General features: G+C 46.8%; 1 protein-coding gene across 7 annotated transcripts; it reads right to left on the bottom strand.

The window, feature by feature from the left end:
• Window positions 1–2,705: 2,705 nt before the first annotated feature.
• LOC121393081 (probable splicing factor, arginine/serine-rich 5) lies at window positions 2,706–14,454 on the bottom strand. 7 transcript variants are annotated; one of them, XR_005965770.1, is made up of 4 exons: window positions 14,420–14,454; window positions 10,962–11,100; window positions 9,983–10,075; window positions 2,706–2,912 (listed from the first exon to the last, which is right to left on the bottom strand). XR_005965770.1 is itself a non-coding variant. In XM_041583655.1 (4 exons), exons 1-4 carry the CDS (start codon window positions 9,478–9,480, stop codon window positions 2,827–2,829), a joined length of 696 nt encoding a protein of 231 aa, XP_041439589.1. In that variant the 5' UTR covers window positions 9,481–9,961; the 3' UTR covers window positions 2,706–2,826. The 7 variants fall into 7 exon arrangements, 3 of the variants coding, with proteins under 3 accessions (XP_041439589.1, XP_041439588.1, XP_041439590.1); XR_005965769.1 differs by having other exon boundaries at window positions 9,983–10,496; window positions 10,966–11,100; XR_005965771.1 differs by having other exon boundaries at window positions 10,966–11,100.
• Between the last annotated feature and the right edge of the window lie 9,324 nt (window positions 14,455–23,778).

Genomic DNA, 23,778 nt, shown 5'->3' with positions numbered 1-23,778 from the left:
CAATATATTAAGTAAATCAAACACATTTTTCATCACAGAATCCATACCTGTTGTCAAACGAGTCCAAATATGATTAGGTTTTGCACTCTGTCAGATGGAAATATCTGGGCAGGGGCAGGTCATACATTATTGATGTTCAGTATCTAAGAAATCAGCAGGAGGCGCTATAGACAATGAATATGATATCATTTCTCTACTATGTTCCTTTTAGGAGTAATGGTCATTATATTCTTGGCCCAGTTTCTACTCTCAGCAAGTCATTAAAAAGCTCAATCTGTGTCCTGCTAGGCCATGGACTGGGGGGGGAGTGTCCAGTTTCCTGTTGCGCCTCAAATCATTGATAAATAGTCAGCTCTTGTGCTTAGCTAAACTTTGGATCTACTTAGGAGTTTATCCCATTTGTTTCGCCTTGCCTCCAGGACCAGAAACATCTATATTTAGAGCTAAGTATGGGTATTCCACATTTTTCCATTTTATTTTTTAAATTGTTTGTATTTTTAATGTACCTTATGTCTCTTTTTGTGACGTCTTTTTGTTCATTTGCACTGTTATACCTTTTATAATATTAAAGGGATTCTGTCATGATTTTTATGGTGTAGTTTTTATTTCTAAATTACACTGTTTACACTGTAAATAATTCACTGTACAATATAACATTTAATTCCTGAACCAGCAAGTGTATTTTTTTTAGTTGTAATATTGGTGTGTAGGCAGCCATCTCAGGTAATTTTGCCTGGTCATGTGCTTTCAGAAAGGAACTGCTTTCTGCAGGGCTGTTGTTTCTCCTACACAATGTAACTGAATGTGTCGTAGTGGGACCTGGATTATACTATATCCACCAGGCAGCTGTTATCTTGTGTTAGGGAGCTTCTATCTGGTTACTGTCCCATTGTTCTGTTTTAGGCTGCTAGGGGGGGGGATATCACTCCAACTTGCAGTACAGCAGTAAAGAGTGACTGAAGTTTATCAGAGCACAAGTCTGGGGGCAGCTGGGAAACTGTCAATATGTCTAGCCCCATGTCAGATTCCAAATTAAATATTAAAAAATCTGTTTGCTCTTTTAAAAAATGGATTCTGCTTTCAAAAGATCTCTTAAAATGCTCTTCTTTAGAGAAGCCTACCCTCACGCTTAAATACCAAATGCAATCTCTCACATCACTCACCCACTCAATTCTGATCTTGCCTACTCCCACACCTTGTGTCTTATTCCCTTCCTTTTAGATTGTATGCTCCTTTGCACAAGGCCTTCCTCACCTTTTGTACCAGTATTGGTTGTGATCTATTTAACTCCATATGTTCTATGTTCTATGCATGTAATTAATGTGATTCAGTTGTATAAACACATTTACTTTAAAGCGCTGCAAAAAATGCTGGCGCTATATAAATAAATGTTAATAAAATAATAATAATACTAGGCTAATGTCACCTTGGGTCCCAGCAACTCCATTGTTTTAAAACCCAGAATTCATACCTGGCCAAAATCCTGTACCCTTTCAATAGTGGAGTTCAAAAAATATCACCAGGATAAACAAATGCTATACAGTAAAAGGACCCATAACCCTATCCAATCTGCAGAGTCAACATGATCTCCCTAAGTCAGAGTTTTTTAGAGTGATACATTATGTATCATCACTAAAAGTTCACTGGGAGACAGCTGATAGTAATATATCTTTCTTGGAACCGGTGGTGTCTAACCGCACTATGGTGCAGTATGGTCTACATTTTACATTCAGCCCTTAATAACATATCCAACCCTAGGGAACATGCATATGTTCGGGCATGGTAAAAGGATCTGAAATCTACATGTGAGCCCAAAACTTGGAATATGAGCTGGGAAATTTTAGTGGGGAGGTATGCTGCCCAACCACATCCACATTGTTTTTGAAGCTCAAGTGCTGCTCATGAGATACAATAGTTTTTTTACATTGCCTGTGCACCAATCCCCAGTGCTCCCAACCTGATGATGAATATTTGTGCATGTGCATGAATGAAGAGGAAGGGACAGGGGTGACGAACGTCAGCGGGCCTAGGGGTGCCCGCTATGTAAATCCGGCCCTTATTGCTAGAGCTCACATATAAAGTATTTTTTAGATGGTATCTGACACAACAATAGCCAAAAGTGCACAATCGTCTGATCCCAACTGCTTTAGAGGTTGTTCTCAAATTGGATCAAATTTGTGTTACATATAATTTTCCTTCCTATGTCACCCTATTCTTTAGCCCTACCATCTCTTACTACCAAATAAATTCCCCCCACTGAATGTACATTAAACTACATGAATTCTATTATATGACACTTTTTTAATTAATTCTTCTCTCTCTCTGGCAGCTTTAGCCTTTGTTTTGAGAAGACTGTCAATCAACTTTATATTATAATTTATATGATGTGAGAACAGTATTCTATACTATATATATATATATATATATATATATATGATATATGCACATATACAGTACTTATATTTTCTAATTATGCCTGGTTCCTAAATGCAAACAGTTAACTGGCTGGTATGAGTTACTGCTCCAGGACAAAGTGTGTCCATTTGAAAATACAAACCTTGTGTTGATCTGCTATTATTGGTGCCATGTAACAGACAAGCACATGCTTATGCTTTACAAGCTGTGTAAATAGATGGTAAATATTCAAAATCCTTGAGTAAATTACCATGTGAGCAAAGCAATAAACAATAATTGATTTTAGTCTGTCAGTGTCCATTTTTCTTTTATTTTGTAAAATGTTGATGGAAAAGTTGCAAGAATGTTACAAAATATTAGATACAGGCCAGCCGTCTCGTTCTGGTTGCGTTTTCTTCATGCAAGTAGCCCTCATGGCCCCAGACCATGTCCTATAATCTTCAGAAGCTGCTTCAGGAGTGCACATACTTGTTGCTCAGCTAGTTTTATTTCTTGTACTACAGAATAAGGAAAGAAAATGGTACATATAAACACTAAATTAGTTGATTTCAAATTAATTTAAATGGCATGGAAATCATAACTAACTATGGGCGCCAAGATGTTACCCCCTACCCAGTGAATACAATCACTTTTTTCCCCAAGATGGTTCTCCTTTTAGGAAAAAATTGCACCAGACAGTACAAACAGTATATTTTTCATACCTCACCCTAGGGTCTCTACTGCAGAATTAAGTATATATTAATTAAATATAAATAATCTGAGGGATGAATGGGGAAGATTAAAAAAAAAGATGGCAGCACAGTACTGTGCTTCTTTTTTTCCCCCAGGCTGGTGCATTGTTTTTCTTAAGCCTAGCCTTAGATGCCTTTCCCAGGAGTCCCTAGTGGAGAATTTAGACTTATGCATGTTCAGCAGAGTATAATTCACTGGGTTGTGCCTAACATATTTCCTCCCCCAGCAGATTCACTTTTCCTTGTCTTTTAAAAGCAGCACATTTATGCTACACTCTTGTGTAACAGCTTCAAAAGTTGCTGAAGATTTATCAATTACTAATAAGATGGGATTCGATTATGAGCTAATATTCTAGAAGACTGCACAAAATTCATGCTATTTTACAAACAATAAAAGATCCACAGTATATTTGTGAGTTGAACAACCCATGAGATGATTCAAGGATTAGAACATTTAGCGCCACATGATTTTGTCTGCATTTCATTTCAATTACCCAATGTGTTCCTTATAACCAGAAAGTGTACAGAGTCAAAGTGAATGTTTCTATTTCTATTCATAGTGAAAATAAAAATCAAGCCCTGATCTCATTCCCTGTTTACTTACTATTACTCATGTTCTTTCTCTTTAAAAAGTATTTCATATTTATGAAACACGTGCTGCTTGTCATTTTCAAATGAAATACAATATAAAAATCCAATAAAGTGATTGAAGGAATACTTCTCAAACAGTTTGATTTGAACAAGCAGTTCAACAATTCATGTTACTTGACTTAGTATGACTCGATGTCGTTCCCAAAACTTTATTAACCCCCCCCCCCCAATAATCAAACCATAAGACTTACTGGGTGAAAAGGCCGCAGCTTGTTTTATTCCATAACCTTATTCAAAACTTGGTAAAATTATTTACCAACAAACCATCATTATTATAAAAACAAATGAGTAACAAAGAGTAACAAATTGACATGTGTAAAATTACAAGCCGCTGAAGGCTGCATATAACATTTAACAATATCTTGCAATAACTTAACAGTATTCCTGTTCACATACCCGTTCTCCAGCCTAAGGCTAGACCACCATGACTTGTTTTCATACCTGCTGTGCCTCCTTGCCCCTAGGCCTAGCCCCAGGCCAACTCACCTTGGCACTACCACCCCCTTTTGGCTACCCAGTAGGGGAGCCCCACTACGCCACTGGCTGACAGCGTGAAAACCCCTTTTACGCTGGCTGCGCCACCCCACTCCACAATTGAAAGGCTCTTTTCACCCCGTCCACCATATCCAAGAGAAAGATGTCCAGGCCCACCTCCGCCAAATGTACTCCATCCCGCCTGTAAAAACCCGGCCGGGCCTTCTCCAAAATCTTGTGTCTGATCACCACCCCCCCAGACCGCCGAATAAAAGCACTCAGCAGCTTGTTCAATTTAACTCGGCTCCTTTCCATCGCCGAGTGATCCCGAGCCCACCGCCATACAAGCCTGGGCACCATTTCCGACCACACAACCACCACACCTGGAAACAATGAACGAATTTTATCAACATCCAGCTTCATCAACCTCACCAGATCCTTCTGGCTCATAATGCCCATGTCGTTACCACCCGCGTGCAACACCAAAACATGGGGGTGCTCCTCACTCGATGCCTTTTCCATAAGTCTGTCAAATAAACCAGGCCACTGTAGACCCGGGAAACCAAACCATTTAACGGTAACCTGACGTTCCGGAAAACCCAGCTGCACACCAATCCTCCGAGCTGCGGCTCTCCTTTCCGCCCAACGCACGAAGGAATGTCCAATGATCCAAACTCGCCGGCCTCCACCTTGAACAAGATACGTAGTCACAGCCTTCTGCGAAAAATTCAAAATCCCTTCCTCCACCAAGTATCCCCCCAGGATAACTGCCCTCATTGTAACCTTGCCGTACGAATGTAACTCTGAAATCTCCTTGATTCCCATCGGCCGATCTTTTTGACCACCGCATCGCTCAGGCCTAATCGTGCTGCCTCCGTAGCCGCCCCGATCCGAAAAGAATGCGACCCATACTCCAGCGGAGCCTTCCCAATTTTTTCCAAACCCAACCGAAACACCCGTACAAACTGAAACCTAGTGAGCGGCGTCTTGTCTTCATGCAATAACAAGGGGCCCTCGGCGATAGGCCGGGCAGCTAAGTATTTCAAAATGTTAGCATAGGGGCAGATGTCCCCATTTGTAATGGCGTACAACATGACCCTGCGACCCCTGCCCACTTGATCAGTCTTGGATCGCCTAAGCCATATGTCAACCCTCCCCTCACACAACTCCACGTCCGACCTCTGAAGTCCCCCGGGCGCCCTTTTGCTAAGGCTCACCAGCTCCCCCACTCTAAAAGCACCAAAAAATGCCAAACCAAACGCCACCCGAAATAATACCGCCTCATAGGTAGAGAAACATAACTCCTCCAGTACACGAACCAAACTGTGTAGTATATTGACCGATAAAGGTCTCCTAGAATCCTGTCGAGTGCGACCCCTTGTCAAACCTTTAATCGCCTGTCTAACGACAAAACCCTTGGTCAAATCCTCCCAGCCTCTAACCTTAAACCAGAAAGAAAGAGCTGCCTTACCCTTCTCAATTTGTGACACTGACCTGCCCTGTTCCACCATCCAATACACCCACCAAAGCATAAGCTCCCCCCAGTCCTGGGGGGAATGTGAAACGCCTGCCCAATCACCCAGCTGGTCCCACTCGGCCCAGACCTTACCATACGAAGTCCAAGTCGACTCGGCCACGGACGATCTCACTAACTCGCCAAGTCGGACGTCCCGAGCTGCCACAGATGCTCCGGGAAATGATGGCCTTCCACGTCCGCCATTGGTGCCAGTTGCCAAAAACGTTCCCACTGAAACCGAGATAAAGAGTCAGCAATCTAATTTTCAACTCCCGGAAGGTGCACTGCACGGAATCCCACATTGAGTTGCAAGCATTGTAACACCAAGACCCTTAAAAGTCGCACTACCTCAGCCGAGGAAGCCGACTGCTTGTTTATAGCCAGCACCACCCCCATGTTGTCTGTCACAAAAATCACCCGTCTATTGCTCAAATGCTCACCCCAGATAAACAAGGCAATTATAATGGGAAACATTTCCAAAAAACAAAGGTTTCTCGTCAACCCTACGTCCCTCCATTGGTCCGGCCACTTCTCCGCGCACCACCTACCCTCTAAATCTGCGCCAAAACCGTGACTTCCAGCTGCATCCGTGAAAAGCTGGATTTCCTCATTAGTGACCTCACTCTCTGGAAATATCAGCCTCCCATTAAATGTGTCAAGGAACCGACGCCAAATCGCCAAATCATCTCTCACCTCCTTAGGCAACCGTACATGGTGGTGGGGCGCCACAGCCCCAGACAGCAATCTACCCAACCTACGGCAGAATACCCTCCCCATAACAATCACTCTGCAAGCGAAATTTAGCCTGCCCAGTAGCGACTGCACTTCTCTCACGGTGGCCTTGTGACGTTTTTCCAGTCTAACCACCCAACTCCGCAACTCACTCAACTTGTCCAAAGGCAGTCTGCATTCGCCCGCCCTCGTATCAATTTCCAACCCCAGAAAACAGAGTGACGGGTCCCACCGTCTTCTCAGGTGCTAATGGGACCCCAAAGTCGCCCGCCACCTCCTGCAACGTCTCCAACACATGCAGGCACTCATCCGAAATAGCGGGGCCCACGCATAGAAAATCATCAAGATAGTGCACTAGACCCCCCGAATTAGACTTCTTACGAACTACCCATTCTAAAAAGGAGCTAAACTTCTCGAAATACGAACAGGAGATGGAACAACCCATTGGTAAGCATAAGTCAACATAAAAGAAACCATCTAAAGCACATCCCAAAAGATGGTGACAGTCTGGGTGAATGGGTAGTAAGCGAAACGCTGACTCAATGTCCGCTTTGGCCAACCAAGCCCCTGCTCCCGCCTTCTTGACTACCGCTAATGCTTGGTCAAAAGACGTGTACGAGACAGAACAAAGTTCCGGGTCAATGTCATCATTCACTGATGCGCCTTTCGGGTAGGAAAGATGTTGAATGAGGCGAAACTTCCCGGGCTCCTTCTTTGGAACCACCCCCAGTGGAGATACTCTCAGGTCCTCCAATGGAGGGGCTGCAAATGGGCCCGCCATCCGGCCCAGTTCCACCTCTTTCCTAAGCTTTTGGCGAACTATCTCTGGATTACGCTCCACGGACTTTAGGTTCCCATGCACCTCCCCCTGTGATCTAGGTTGGAAAGGTATCCTGAATCCACATTGAAACCCCTCCCTCAACACTACCGCATCCCCTCGCCTAACGTACCTGTCTAGCCAGGGCCGCATCGCGTCGAGGTTCACCGGGTCTTCCCCTTTTTGAGCCTCGGCTGACTTTGCTCCCACTTTTCCTCTCTTGAAACATTTTGCATAGGAGTGCGCCCCTCCGCAACCCGAACATTCGTGCTTAAATCTGCATGAGGCTCCCCACTTGCACTGTCCTTCACTAAATTGCCAGCAATAGCCAGGTTTGTTGACCACCGGGGAAGGTCCCTGTTGCTGTCCCCCCCCCGGCGCCTCTCTGAAAGGGCGACGCCTTCTGCGCGGTCATCAACCGCAACCACAGTGGCATGTCCAGCTGATCCCATCTCATACCAGGGTTGGCCGCCAACCTCTGCCGAAATTGCTCGTCATAACGCCACCAAGCCAAGCCCCCGTATACCCTATATGCCTCCCAGATCCCGTCAACATAGCAAAACAGTGGCGAACAATGCTCGGGTTGTTTTTCACCAATTATGCTGGCTAGCGTGCAAAAGGCCCGTAGCCAATTCCCAAAAGTTTTTGGAATCTTCCTATATCTTTTACTCCGCTCCTCTTCCTCTTTTTTCCCATCTTTCTTATCCTCATCCTTCAATTCTACAGACTCCTCCAGCGGGAGGAGGGAAAAAATTTCAACAAATTCCCCCTTCCATATTTTGTCCTTAACTTGCTTTTTCACATGAGTTCCCAGTGGGCCAGCAAATAAGCCAAACATAAGCCCCCCGCTGAGCCGCTTCGGGCACGACCCCAGGCGTAGGCTGCTCGACACTTTCCTTCGTTATAGGCTCCCCTGAACCCTCCTGTACCGCCGCCTCTGCTGCCGCCCCCCCCCCTACAGCCGCAGTGGGCGTTCTGCCGACTGTACGGTCACCTACTGGTCCCCAAGCCCTGGCCACTCCCCCCAGGGGGTCCTGTGCCTCCCACCTCTCCAACAAGTCCTTCAGTCCTGACAACAATCCCTGTGTGCCATGCATCCCCCCAGTAGTCCCGGAGCACTCACCGCCTGGCCCGCGTGAAGCACCCTGCTGCTGTGCTGCCGACCTGCCGGCCGTATCCCTGTCCGTGTCCCGCTCTCTCGACCGACCATGCTGGCGACTCCTCGACCTCGACTCTCGTGTCGCCCGATTCCTGTCGATGCTAGCACCTCTCCTGCCCGGATTCCTAGTGGGAGACAAGCAACCAGAAGAGATAAAACGTTCGCGGATAGGGGAGCACTCCACCCTCCTCCGCCTGCTGCTACCCCCGCTGCACCTGCGCCGTGACCGGCTCCTAGACCTGGAGCGGTCCCTACGTCTGCACCTCCACTCCCGGCACGTGTCCCTTGAACCAGCCCGGCTGGAAGCAGCCCCCCTTGGGGACCGCCGCCCAGGCGCTGTACCGATCGTGCTGCGGGCCCTCACCGGCCGGGCATCTGGACTGGCCTCACTGCCCTCGCTGTCCCCATGTGGACCTTGTCCCCGTGAACCAGCCCTACATCCAGCCTCGGGGGTAGACCTATGCACCTCCCTCTCCCCCCGAGTACCCTGTCTGGGCCCCGTGGCTGCTGCATCCTCCCCAGCCACACCGAGTATTGACTCCTCCACCACCGGCCCAGTGAGCATTGCTGTAGACCGGGGCTTGCGGCTCCTCCCCCTCCTCTCGGTAATGCCGGTAGTGCCTGCCGCTGCCTCCCCAGGCGCACCGCCACCCGCACCAGACCGCCCCACTTGCCTGCGTGTCCCTGAGCCGCCAACTCTGCCTGCTGCTCCTCGGCCTCCCCTTCCAGCTGCTCGGCTCCCGTGTGGCCCGGTCTCGACGGAGGCGCTCCTTCTGCGCCGCATCCTGCCTCCGGCTGCTGGACTCAGCCTGTCTGGGGGCCTCGTGCGCCGCTGCGGTCTGCCACTGCTCTCTCCCACCGCTGCCGAGCCTTCCGTGCTCCGGACCGACCCCAGCAGTGCAATCAGCTCCCTCCGGATCCGGTCCCCTTCGTGGCCCGACATCGCCAACCTAAGGCCCTGCAAAACGTCTCCTGCCCGCGCCATCCTGGACGAAACCCTGTTACTCCTTGCTGTCCTAAAAGTAAGCTGACTCTTCCCGCCTTTCTCACCCCTATTTAAAGACCAGGGCCCTCCTTCTTCCTTGCCTCCCTTTTTCCTACAATCCCCAGAAAGCCTAGCATTCAAGTACCACCTATTGTCCTACTCGTCCCTCAGTCATGCCCCTCTCCGCTTCACCTGTCCCAGGGGCGCTCCATGGGCTTCTGTACCAATTGTAAAGATTGCATCATGAGCTTTAAGGTTCTAGTAAAATAGTTCATTGACACAGTCAGGGAAAGAAATGTGGATTAAGTGAGTTTTATTGATAAATTCCAGCTCTACTACGATTCCATGCAATGAAAAAAAGTTGATGTCATGCTGCATTGAGTTGAGTCAAATTAACTATAAAAAGTTGCTCTACAGCAGGGTGAACTTGGGAAAGCCCCTGTGGTCCCCATTTTACAGCTCATAAACTTTAACTTAGTGATCTCAGTTATGTGAAACGTACTTTATTTAGCACCCATTCAACATCTTCTATGGCCCTCTTAATAATATTCTGTATCCGCTCAGGATCATCTTCATCTGCATGAACTCGGAAACTCTAATGGGCAAACGATCAAATAATATTGATTTACTTTAGCAAATAATACAGTTTGAACTATCCTTCTTGCTTTTTCTGCCTTAAACTTTTGAAACAATATAGCAGATACCAACAGATTAACAGAACTGCCTTGGCTGGAGAAGAACTGACTGCTGCATTCTTTACAAAGTCAGAACCAGGAGCACAGAAAGGAAAAGACAAACGCTCAAATGCTCAGTAGTAAACAAACCACTGAGCATTTTTAAATATTATATGTTGGTAGCTAAATAGGTTCTCTTTGATTAGGAAGAAAATGTTTACATCCCCTCTAAACTATTCTCAGCTGTTTGTATAAAACGTGACCTGATTATTATGCTATAAAAACATACAGTTAAGCAGATAGAAATGCTTGAATGTGTGCCGGTCAGCAGTTTTGAAGAATCTGTGAAATAAACATTTACACAGATTGTAATGAAGTGATAGACAGAACATATAAGCCCTGTCTGTTGGCACTAGTGTTCTATCTAAATGTATTTTTGTTTTACATTAGAAGAGATTCATTTCTGTCATTAAAGGGTAGAGACACAAAGGGCAGATTCTGGGAGCTAATCTCCCCGAACTGCCTTCCGCCGGCTAGAATGTAAATCTTCGGAAAACGAAACCCTTCGAGTGCCATTGCGTCAGTGATTTACATTCTAGCCGGCGGGAAGGCAGTTCGGGGAGATTAGTTGCCCTGAGAAGATTTGTCGCCGGGTGACTAATATCCCCGAATCTGCACGTATGTCTCTGCCCTAAGACTATCCAAATTATTAAAACCAAAAGAAAATGAAGCCCTGAGAAAAAAATTAATGATTTTAAAGTGATAAGCAATGCATGTGTTTATTAATGTGACCTGTATAGATCATACCTACTTCACTGCGTGTCTGTAATAGTGCTGAAGGCTTTTGCTAGGGAGTAGCTTGCAACATCGAAGGAGATATCTGTAGAGTTGCAAAGGGCTATGTACCAGCTCAGCACCAGGTAATGGTGGCATTTTTACTCTGGATCTGGTTGTGAAGAAGAAAAAAAAAAATCATAGTGACTAATCACAGTACTGTTATGGGACCTGTTATCCAGAATGTTTCAGGACCATGGATCTTTCTGTAATTTGGATCGTCATTCCTTAAGTCTACTAGAAAAGCATGTAAACATTAATTGATTAAACCCAATAGGCTGGATTTGCTTACAATAAGGATGAATTATTATGGATCCCATACCTGTACTATTAAGCATGCAGAAAAATTCCCTCTGGGCCCCCATGGAATTATAGGCCCCTTGTTGTTATAAGTCCACCACTGCCAGACAGCAAATATAATATTTACAGATCTAAAACACAAATTTAATAAAAACCTTTCCTAGGTGCAGTAACCCATAGCAACTAATATGCTCTTAACTTTTATACCTGTGACCATTACTATGTGATGATTGGTTGCTATAGGTAACTAGAACTATCTAAGAACTATCTAAGTCTTACCTCTGGAGGAGGGAAGCTAAAGGAATAAATTAATCATGGCAACTGTGTGTTAATACCATGGCCATGCCACATTTTTATATGAAAACAAATAGGAGAAGTGGAAGAAAAGATAGATGATAGCAAGAGAGAGAAGGAAAAGTAGTTTGGTCACATTGGCATGACTCACATTGGAATCAGCTCATTAGCCTGGAGAAATCAGTTGGTGACCCACAGGATGAGAAAGTTTCTTTGCAGCAGAAACTAAATTAGGACGAGGCATTTTAAAATAAACTATTGGATACCAAAAATAGGGAAAGCCTATTTCATTGGGGGTGGTGCTAAAATGTTAGCATCCCCCATTGAATTTAATCACAGTGTGCCTCTTCAGAGAAAACTGCACAGGCCTTTAGGAAAACTGACTGCACTGGCATTTACTAACGGTCTATTCATTCTCACTTGGACATACTTTCCAGTTTTACTCTACTGCTCTGGCAGGAATCGTTTTGCCACCTCCTAAATATATTAACATGTAATACATTTTAATGTTTTTAAATGCACATTGAATCAGACCTCCTCCTGGATTTGGGAATGGTTCAGAATGGGCACATTTTCTATTTAGCTGTGCATAATTAAATACTTATGCTATGTAGATAACAGAAATCTGGTGCAAAAAATAAATAGGATTATAAAGCAGAGTATAAATATGCCATGACATTTTCCCTTTAACATCTTTACCCATTAAAATGATCGGTTCATTAGAGATACACATTAACATCTAATAGGAGTCAGGCCTCAGTAATCCTGGGTGTCCTACTGAACCTTACAAATGAGCTTTTTCACAAATCTTTAAAAAGGAGCTTTTTCAGCATAAAATGAATGTTAATGTATTAATACATGTCAGATTTAAATGAACTAACTCCCGTCATATTTTTAATATGATGTTAATCTAAAACATCTCCCTAATTAATCCTGATTCAGTAATGATTAATGTTTCTGTTTCTAATGTACCTGCCGTTATAGGCTAATGAATTAATCCCACAAGTAAGACTTGCCATTTTAACCAGGGATTTGTACATCCCGAGTATTTAGTATCTTTTTCAGAGGACAGTGTCAATTCTGACAGCTTATCCCGCACTGTTACGGAAATGTCCCGACTTTGGGCTGAACTTCACGGCACAATGAGGCCCGATTTGTCGCATGGCGATGACATGCATGAGTCGTGTCGGATGTGCAGAATATAACGGGACTGAAGACGCAGCGTGCATGTGATACATGAAATTTGTACCTGCGATTTCTAGATCAGTCCCATTATATTCTGCATGTCCCACACGTCGCATGCGTGTCATCGGCATGCGACAAATCGGGCCTCATCATGCCTTGAAGTTCAGACCTTTCTCTTTGATCTCCTGCACTGAACAGCCAGAATATAATACAAAGTTTCTATAACTTTATTGGCTTTTGGCAGAGAGCCCAGAAAATGTGGCAAGTGCACTTTGATACTTTTGTAACAATTTAAGTTAAGCAAAGAAGCAATTGTAACAATTAAGATAAGTGGGTCCCTTAGGGAAAATGTGACTTGCAGCTTAAAGAGCAATTTCACCTTCATTAGCAAAACTGTAATAACACAGAAAAACCACAGAAATGTGTTCAAACTTTCATAACCTGCCAAATTTTGTAAAATGAACCTGTAATTAGGGGATGTGGCCACAAAAATAGGCCACACAATCCGCACAGCAAATCCTTTTGTCTCTCTTTCTATTTCCAAAACGTTGGGAGACAATATGGCAAATTGGGAACTTTGTCGCCCAACTGAATTCCAGCTCAGCTGACAGCTATCAAAACGCTTGACTCTGCCCCTTATTCATCCCAGAAGCAATTATAGTTAAGGTGCTGTCGCTAGAAAATACTAACTACACCACTTTCACCAAACTATTATCTAACTCAAAAGCACACTTGCAATACCACGCAAATTGCCCTTAAAATGAATGGGATGATTTCACCCAAGTGAGCAAGAAACACCATGGATTGCCCTGAGTTCCATATTGCTCTTAGTGAGGGGCCAGAGCCAGCATGTGCATTGGGCATACCTCCCAACTGTCCCTTTTTCGGAGGGTCAGTCCCTTTTTTTGACAGCATCTGGAGTCCCTCATTTGTACTGGAAAGTCCCTATTTTCTCTGCACTGAACAGACAGAATTGGCTTTTGGCAGACAGCCCAGAACAGCTAACAGGTGCAAATAAGATACTTTGTAACAATTAGATAAGTAATTGTAACAGTTTAGATAAGGAGAAATATTTTCAAACGTTCATTACCTGCCAAATTTTGTAAAATGAACATTGTAATTAGGGGGTGTGGCCGCAAAATGGTCATGGTCAAAAATATTCGCCACACTACATGCGAAAAAAAAATGTTGTCCCTCTTTTTACTTCCAAAATGTTGGGAGGTATGGCATTGGGCAGAGAAATGTTCTATTTTATGAGCAAATGGAGCTGCACTGCTGTGAGTACAATTCAGCTCTGAGCTGATGGGAGTAGAGCTCAGGAGCAAAGCTACATAAAGCCACTCTATTACACATGAGTTTGTATGTAGGGAAGGGCCACGGATTTTACCTGTCGGATATGTGAGCTGCTGTGTTTTTCAGAGCCTGGATATGGGACCCCAGTCTGACTCAGCTCTGCAAGTGCAGCTAAACAATTCCCAATGTCCTCCTGGTACAACCGGCACAGGCTGCCTGACCTGTCAGCTCATATTATACCATTTAGTCAGTGGCACATAGAGATTGAAAGCTGCCAGTCACTGCACCTTTATAGTACACATACTGGGAGTGCGCCCGAAATAAACAGATGTCCAATGAAACAATGAAATCCGGGTTACCCTGTTCTGCCTTCTACGTTCCTCTATAGCAGTGATCCCCACCCAGTAGCTCGTGAGCAACATGTTGCTCTCCAACCCCTTGAATGTTGCTCTCACTGTCCTCAAAGCAGGTGCTTATTTTTGAATTCCAGACTTGGAAGCAAGTTTTAATTGCATAAAAATTAAGTATAGTGCCAAGTAGAGCCTCCTGGAAGTTGCAAGTCCACATAGGAGCTACCAAATAACAGGATTTTTTGATACTCACCGTTAAATCCTTTTCTCTGTAGTCGATAGGGGGACACAGGGACTCTTGGGGTTTAAGCTCCACCCTCCAGGAGGCAGGACACTATTAATAAAATTAAAATTAAGTGGGCGTGCCCATATAGTGGCTTAACTCCACATGCTGTAGCATTCCTTCAGTTGGTACCAAAGAGACTGCTGAAAGACAAACTGTATTAACACTCAACTTGCAAAACCGTAAATCAGGAAAACTTTTCCTTAAGACCAAGTGGTCAACATTTCGCTCAGGGTTGGGAAGCCCTGTGTCCCCCTATCGACTACAGAGAAAAGGATTTAACGGTGAGTATCAAAAAATCCTGTTTTCTCTGTCGTCTAAAGGGGGACACAGGGACTCTTGGGGACTTAACAAAGCAGCCCCAGACAGCAGGGTGGGAGCGAATACAGATAAGGTAAAGACACGTTACTGTACCACAGTGTGTAGTACTGTGCGGCCAAAAGCGGCCTCCGCTGATGAGAACGTGTCTAGTCTGTAGAATTTAGTGAATGTATGAACCGAAGACCAGGTGGCTGCTCTGCAGATCTGGTCCAAGGAGGCCGAGTTGCGCCAAGCCCAGGAAGCACCCAAGGATCGTGTGGAGTGAGCTCGAACATTGGCAGGAGGAGTTCTGCCCTTAGCTAGGTAGGCTTGTCTGATGGTTTCTCTGATCCAACGTGCGATGGTAGTCTTGGAAGCTGACAGGCCCCTCCGAGGCCCGGACGGAATGACAAAAAGGGCTTGAGAGCGCCGATATGATTTAGAACGGTCAAGGTACCAGCGAAGTGCTCTGACCACATCCAGACTGTGAAATCTCCGTTCCTTGTCATTCTTGGGTTCTGGACAGAGAGATGGAACCACAATCTCCTGGTTCACGTGAAACGATGACACGACCTTAGGCAGGAAGGAAGGCACAGTCCTCAGGACTGCCTTGTCCCTATGAAAAACCAGCAGAGACGGATCACAAGATAAGGCACCTATTTCCGATACCCTGCGAGCAGATGAAATGGCAACAAGGAAGGCAGTTTTCCAGGTAAGCCACTGTTCAGGGACGACACCCAGAGGTTCGAAGGGAGGGTCAAGGAGAGCCTCCAAAACGAGGTTGAGATCCCATCCAGGGACTGGTGATCGATAAGGTGGAACGATATGTTGTACTCCCTGTAGGAAGGTGCGGACTGAATCGTCTAGGGCTAGACGAGACTGGAAAAGGACAGAGAGGGCAGATACTTGGACCTTCAAGGAACTGAGCTTCAGACCGAGTCGAAAACCTCGCTGTAGAAAGGATAAGATCCTGGGAATATTGCAGTCATGGAAGGAAAACATTGATTCCTCGCACCAGTTCCAGTAGCTGCGCCAGACCCTGTGGTAGGCCTTAGAGGACGTAGCCTTGCGTGACTTCAGCATAGTGGCAATCACATCGTCCGCTATACCCTTACGTCTCCAGATGGCCGCCTCAACAGCCATCCCGTCAAAGCGAACAGTCCCGGATTGTGGTGAAATATGGGACCCTGCTGGAGAAGGTCGCTCCTGGGAGGGAGGCGAACTGGTTGAGCTATGGACATGTCCTGAAGATCCGTAAACCACGTTCTCCTGGGCCAATACGGAGCTATCACTATGACCGTCGCACAGGATTGCTTGATTTTCTTCAGAACCCGAGGAAGCATTGGAAACGGAGGGAAGACGTAAGCCAGGTTGAAACTCCAGACTTGTGTCATGGCGTCCACCCCCAGCGCCGTCGGATCCCGAAAACGGGCGTAAAAGGCTGGAACTTTGCGGTTGGCTCTGGATGCCATGAGGTCGACTTGAGGACGTCCCCACCTTTTCACTAGGTCTGTGAACACTGCGGGATGAAGTTCCCATTCTCCCGGATCCAGCTGGTTCCGACTGAGAAAGTCTGCTTGCGTGTTGTCCACTCCCGGAATGTGTATGGCAGATATCCTGACTGAGCTGAGCTCTGCCCAGGCTAGGATTTGTACCACCTCCGCTAGGGATGCTTTGCTGCGGGTACCTCCTTGTCTGTTGATGTACGCGACGGTTGTGGAGTTGTCGCTTTGTACTCGGACAGACTTTGTTTGGAGTAGGGGAGACCAATGTCGTAGGGCAAGCTTGACTGCTCGAAGCTCCAGGACGTTGATGTGTAGCCTCGTTTCTGTGGGAGACCAACGGCCTTGTACCGACGAGTTGTGCCACGTGGCGCCCCACCCGAGGAGACTTGCGTCTGTCGTAATCACGGTCCAGTCCGGAGTTGCCCAGGACTGGCCCGTCGTCAGATTGTGGTGGTTCAGCCACCAGAGGAGTGACTCCCGTGTTGTTTGCTGTAGAAGAATCCGTTGGGACAGGGGACCCCCTTTCCATCCCGACAGAACGTTGGCCTGTAGAGGTCTCAAATGGATCTGAGCAAAGGGAACCGCTTCGATGGACGAGACCATCAGACCGAGTACCTTCATTGCGAGGTGGACTGTGGGGTGCCGGTCTTGAAGGAGGAGATTGACTTGCGCTCTGATCTTCCTCTGCTTGTCCAGGGGCAGCGAGACACGTTGAGTCAGTGTATCGAATTGGAGACCCAGGAATAGCATTTGGTGACTGGGTGTCATGCTGGATTTGTTCCAGTTGATGGTCCACCCGAAGCTCTGAAGCAGCGATATCGCTTGTTGCATGTCCCTTCTGCTCTTTTCTAGTGTTGGAGCCTTCAGGAGAAGGTCGTCCAGGTAAGGTGTGATTGAGATTCCGTGGAGTCGTAGGGTTGCTGCCGTCACTGACATGAGTTTGGTGAACACTCTGGGGGCAGAGGAGAGGCCGAATGGGAGTGCCACAAATTGGTAATGGAGATTTCGGAATGCGAATCTGAGAAAACGATGGTGAGGAGGCCAGATTGGAACGTGGAGATACGCGTCCTTGATGTCGAGGGACATCATCAGTTGACCTGGTTCCATTCCTCGGATGACTGACCGGAGAGTTTCCATTTTGAACCGGACTGATCGTATGTGTTTGTTGAGGAATTTCAGGTCCAATACTGGTCGGAAGGACCCGTCCTTCTTTGGCACCAGGAACAGATTGGAGTAAAAACCGCAAAATGTTTCTGACGGGGGAACTGGAATGATCACTCCATTCTGTTCCATGCTCGTAATGCAGTCCAAGAAGGCTCGGCCCTTGGCTGGGTTTGAGGGGACTCTGGACATGAGAAATTTTCGGGGAGGAAGAGAAGCGAAGTCCAGGTGGTAGCCCTCGGAAACGATTTCGGTTACCCACGCGTCCGACGAGTATCGTGTCCACACCTCCCGGAATCTCAGCAATCGTCCCCCTAGCGGTTGCAGTGACCCCGGAGGGGGTGACCCGTCATCCTGAAGTGGCCTTGTCGGCTGGAGACTTGTTGTGGAATTTGTTGTTCTTCCACGATGGCCGTCCCTTGTCGTTTGGTTTAGAGCGAAACTGAGAACGTTGGGGAGGACTGTGCCGTCTGGAAAAACGTCCAGCGTGGCCGCGAAAGGACCGACCGCGCCTGGAGGAAGTCGTGGGTCTTGACTTGCTTTGGGGGAGGAAGGTGCTCTTCCCTCCCGTGGCCTGTGAGATTATCTTTTCGAGCTCCTCACCAAAAAGTCGCTGTCCCTTGAAGGGTAGTGAGGTAAGGGACTTCTTGGAACTGACATCCGCAGACCAGTTCTTCAGCCAGAGCGTTCTGCGTGCTGCGACGGAGAGAGCTGATGTGCGAGCAGTAATCTGTGCTGTATCCAGGGAAGCGTCGCACAAGTAAGCTGCTGCCTCCGCGAGGGACTGTGCGGAAGGTAGGATGTCAGCTCTGGGGATGCCATCTTGAATATCGGCAACGAGGGATTCTGCCCATGCCTGAATGGCTCTCGCTACCCAGGCTGAGGCGAGAGCTGGACGAAGGGTTGAGCCAGCGGATGAATAGACTGCCCTGAGGAAACCTTCCAGACGTCTGTCAGATGGGTCCTTGAAGGCTGCGGCGTCCGTGACTGGTAACGCTGTGGATTTAGATAATCTCGAAACTGGTGCGTCCACAGTTGGAGGCAGTGACCATTTCTCTACCAAGTCCTTGGGGAATGGATAGGATTTCGAAAATTTCCGAGTAGCTTGGAACTTGCGCTCCGGCGAATTCCATTCCTCTTGTATTATGTTAAGGAGTTGGTCATGCGAAGGAAAACATGCAGAAGCTTTGTGTTTTCTTTTAAACAGGTTAGAAGATGAAGCCTGTTGTTCAGGCGTCTGTGTGATTTTTAGCACGTCTATCACCCCCTTGATAATGCCCTCTACGTCGTGAGGGAGTTCCTTGCTTTTGGAATCTTCCGCATTATCCTCCTCTGCTTCTGAGGAAGCATCAGAAGGTGGGAGTTCCCCCTCTGAATGAGAAAAATCCTCTCCAGCTGACGAGACGTCAGAGGGGGTATGGGTGTCGGTGTCACCCCTGGAGCTGGGAAGCCTTTTACGCTTTCCACTGGCTTTGTGACCTAGTTTGGCTAGGGCTTTGCCCAAATTGGTGGCAATGGAAGGAAGGCCCTGCAGGGATGCCAGGGATTGGGAAAGTTGAATGGCCCATAGGGGGGCAGGGGGTTCTGAGGAAGTGCCCGCTACCCCATCCATTGCATCCAAATCCTGTGCGGTTTCCCCAGATTCAGGGACCGTTGGGATGGACCCCTGGGTGGGCGCTGGACCCTGCCCCTTTGAGCAAGATCTGCAGAGCGGGTCAGCCTGGCCCCCAGGGATTTTTAGTTGGCAGTTTTTGCAGGTAAAATAGGTCACCTGTGCTGCTGGTGCTCTCCCCCCAGCCCTGGGGAAAAGTCCCCCTGACTTACCTTCTGCCATACGAACAGTGGCTGAGGTACCTGCTGATGAATGTCAGTCAGCAGATATGCTTTGCAAGAGTGCTTTTAGGCAATCCTAGACTGCTGCCTGAAGGTAGAGCCTAATCCCCAAAAGCAAGAGAGGCTCCCGTGTCTCCTGAAGTGCTGCTGGCAGAATGAGGAAGCGTCAGCTTAATGTGGCTGTGTAGAGTGGCGGGAAGGAGTTAGGCGCCTTCTGAAACCACTTGTACGCTTCGCGCCGAAAAAACAAAATGGCGCCTGGAACGCATCAGCGCGATGCGTTCCACTGCGTGCAGGAGAAGGGCGCGCACTCACTAAGCAGCCCGTCAGTGTGGAAGAGCGTCGGAGAAGGCAGACAATGCCACCTTGAATGCAGCTAGGTCTGGGCTGACTGAGGGGGGTCCCCACCCGGGGGGGGGGAGGGGGGGGGGGGGGGAGAGCAGGCCAGAACACGAGTAGAACAACTCATACTCACTGCTGGCGTCTCAACCGGTCAGAACATCTGCTGGCCCCAGCGGGTTGCAGGAATCTTTTCTGTGCGGGTCGGTTATAGCCTAGAGGGCTAGCATATGACCCCGGTGAGAGATCCCTCGAGGGGGGGGTACACACAAAGGAACAGGCAGTCCTGCCCTGGTGACACCCCATAGCATGCTTCTGTGTTGAAGCTGGTATGCATCCTCCTTGAAGCAGGACACTTTAAAAACTGAAGGAATGCTACAGCATGTGGGGTTAAGCCACTATATGGGCACGCCCACTTAATTTTAATTTTATTAATAGTGTCCTGCCTCCTGGAGGGTGGAGCTTAAACCCCAAGAGTCCCTGTGTCCCCCTTTAGACGACAGAGAAAACCAAATATAGCCCTTATTTGGCACCCCAAAGTGATTTTTCATGCTTGTGTTGCTCCCCAACTCTTTTGACATTTGAATGTGGCTCCCGGGTAAAAAAGGTTGGGGACCCCTGCTCTATAGTCTCCACATCCAGTCATTTGCAGACAATCCCTAACAGCACCTCACCCGCCCCTTTTGCTGGTTGGCCAATCACTGCTACTCCTCCACAAAAGCCCTCGCCCTGCCCCAGTCAGCAGCCACTCTTCCTTTCAGTAATGAAATACATGTAGTATAATGTGTATAATGACACCAGACTATACCGCTTATGTGGTGCTGCACAGCCACCTCTCACTATCCTGATAACAAGCAGGCAGTGTCCAACTGGTGGAGTTGGCAGTTTTTCTGGAAAAAAAATACCGGCCTTCCTATATATTTATCTTTTTTCCCTATTAATAACATTGGGATCAACCATCATTTTTACCAGCCAGGCCGGTAAAATACATCGGGCTCCCCACCATTCCCAGCTGCAAATCCCCCTCTGTCCCGCTTATTACCCCCACCAGCAGGTTCCTTTTTCTTATGTGTCAAAGAGTGCAGGAGCTGCCGGCTGTTGGGAGCTGGTTTGGGCTAGAAGGGCCCATGATGGCTGGGGCCTAACGGGTTTTTTCTGGGTGTCCTGCTGGCCTAGTCCAACCCTGCAAGCAGGAATATATACTTTCCATCAGCCCAATATTCTCAGTGTGTGCAAAACGGGGCTCTATCTGGCAGAGTTGTGGGAACAGAGTCTGAGAACTTATTCACACTAGGGGCTCCTACAAATAGGTGATTTTTCTCCCGCACATTTAACGCATGTTCAAACGCCGGTATACGCATTTGCTAATTGATTCCATTATGTTCACAATGTCCTGGTTGTACTCATGTGCGTTCTGAGTTGCATTTTACGCCATTTGCGTTTCAGCAGGGCCGGAACTAGGTGTAGGCAGAGTAGAGTAGGTACCTGCTCTGTCGCCTACCCCATGTCCGGTCCTGTGTCTCCCTTACTGGCGCTGGTAATTTGTTTCAAATGCGCATGCGCGCCGGCGCGTAGTTTCGTGCACACTAAGCCGGCGCCATGCCCGGCCAGGTTGCCTAGGGCGCCTGGCCGGGTTGGCCCGGCTCTGCGTTTCAGTGCGTTTGTTTGGACACAGAATATTGCTTGTGCTTGATGCACATTAAGCTGTCAATAAAACATTGACTGCTGTGTGTGTTTGGAACAGAAAAAAAACGCACTTAGTTGCATCAACACACTATTTAAAATGCAATAGATGTGCTTTTTTGCTCCCAATGTGTGTTTAAAAAATGTAGAAAAAAAACTCTGTGTGTAAGAGCCTGTATGCACTCACGTTAAAGGAATTATTTAACAATTCACGAAGTAAGGATGCAGTCCATTGCTAGGGGCCCAATATAGTAACCACACTCCTCTGAGGAAAAACTATGGGAGTAACTAATACACGTCAGAAACAAGAATCAAGTATGCAATATCAAGGTCAAATATTCATCTGTCTATTTCTGTACAATGGTAGGTTTGTTTCATAAGTCTATGCAAAAGAAGATATACCACACCAGTAATAGAAAAAAACACGGTAAACAGTGTTTCAGAACGAAACTATGGGGCACATTTATTCCAAATCATGCTGTAGGGTTCATTTATTATGCATAATCACTATTTACCTCTGTTGTGGTGATTACTATCAGGCCCAGACTAGCAAAGTGTAGATTGTGGCAAATGCCAGAGGGGCACAATTCACAGCATCTGGTATTAAATTTCAAATGCAGGGTTAGACTGGGCTGGTGGGACAAAAGAAAAAAACTTGGTGGTCCTCATCCTTCATGGGTCCCACCAATCAAGGTCTGCTTCCCCATACCACTAGGGTTGACATCTTTTGCCGAACTCAACTCTGGGCAGGAGGCATAGAGGTCAAGTCAGGCCGATGACATATCAGGGCGTAACGTATCTTTTTCCTAATTTAAAAAACTGGGCAGGCAATTCTGACCCGAACAGCCATTCCAAAATCCAGGCTTTCCGGTTCAAACCTGGAGAGGTGGCAACCCTACACCCCACCAATGCCTTATTTTATATACTGAACTTATTGCACCAGCCTAAAGTTTCAGCTTGTCAATAGCAGCAATGATCCAGGACTTCAAACTTGTCACAGGGGTCACCATCTGGGAAAGTGTCTGCGACACTCACATGCTCAGTGGGCTCCAGTTAAGGAGCCGAAACGTTGAGAATAAAACTTCACCTTTATTTTTCAAAATGAAGTCCCTGGAGTGTGGCTTGTTTATTCACTGCATATTAATGTGTTGAACAGCACCCAGGCAGCTGTGGATTGTTAAGAGTGCACCAGCTAAGCATATTGAAAATATTACTAAACAGTAGCAATGATCCATGACTTTAAACTTGTCACTGGGGGTCACCAACTTGGATAGTGTCTGCGACACTGTGGGCTCTGAGCAGCTGTTGTACAAGGCTGATAAATAAATTCTGATGTTATGCACTGGTTTCTGTGCTGCCATGTAGTAATTATCTGTATTAATTACTAATCAGCATTATATTGTGACATTTCTATTCTATGTGTACTGTATATTGTGAGTGGGGCCCTAAGCTCAGTTAGTGACAGCAACATTGAGCATGTGCAGTGAATCAGCAGAAAAGAAGATGGGGAGCTACTGGGGCATCTTTGGAGACACAGATCTTCCCTGCTAAAGGACTGTGGTTGCCGTGGGCTTGTACAGAAGCCCAAAACACAATGTAAAACATTTCAGGACTATTTCTTTAGTTAAGCTTTAGTTCTCGTTTAAAGTACACAACACCTTTACAATAATAAACTACAATACTTGGATTATTTAGTTGCAGTAGGGCTACCACCTTTACATTTCATCTGACCTTTTAGTGGCATAGGCGGATAATATTCGGTGGGTGATAAAATTTAAAGAAAGGCCAATGAAGGACAAAGTAAGAGCTGGGACAATCCTACCCCATCACAGCCTGAGGAGGCTACTGCAATGCCGCCCCCATGCACTCCCCAGCACTTACCTTTTCTGGGGGTGGGTTCAGGGGGGCACATCCCTAGTGCAGAGAGCACAATTGCTCTTAAAGTTACCAGGAGACGCTTTTTGCCACCCTTGGTAACCTGAAGGCTGGTGCCACTTGAGGTAAGTTTATCAACTCACCTTATGACACCAGTGCCCCTGAGTAAGGGACCAGGGTTGACAATTTTCAGGGCAAAGGAGTATTTTCCGGGTTTCAGAACTCTGAAACCCAGACAGGCAGATTTGAACCAGACAGACTGTCTAAAATACAATCTATCATGTTCAAAACTGGACATGTGGCAACCCTAAATTGCAGTCATTTTCATGTGTCCCAACAATTGGAAGAGGAGTCAGGAGATATTTTGATTCATTAGTTTTCAACAAAAA

This window comes from Xenopus laevis, chromosome 2S, assembly GCF_017654675.1.
Source record: "Xenopus laevis strain J_2021 chromosome 2S, Xenopus_laevis_v10.1, whole genome shotgun sequence".
Classification (NCBI taxonomy): domain Eukaryota; kingdom Metazoa; phylum Chordata; class Amphibia; order Anura; family Pipidae; genus Xenopus; species Xenopus laevis.
The sequence above is the reverse complement of the archived record's forward strand: the minus strand, read 5'-3'. Positions and strand labels throughout refer to the sequence as shown.

Coding starts and splice junctions, on each gene's coding strand:
- LOC121393081 (XM_041583654.1), bottom strand. CDS start 9,060: ATGCTCACTGGGCCGGTGGTGGAGGAGTCAATACTCGGTGTGGCTGGG. Junction 6,019..8,459: donor TGCTTCACGCGGGCCAGGCG/GTGAGTGCTCCG, acceptor TCTCGGTTTCAG/TGGGAACGTTTTTGGCAACT. Junction 2,913..5,880: donor GTCGACTTGGACTTCGTATG/GTAAGGTCTGGG, acceptor CTTATTCTGTAG/TACAAGAAATAAAACTAGCT.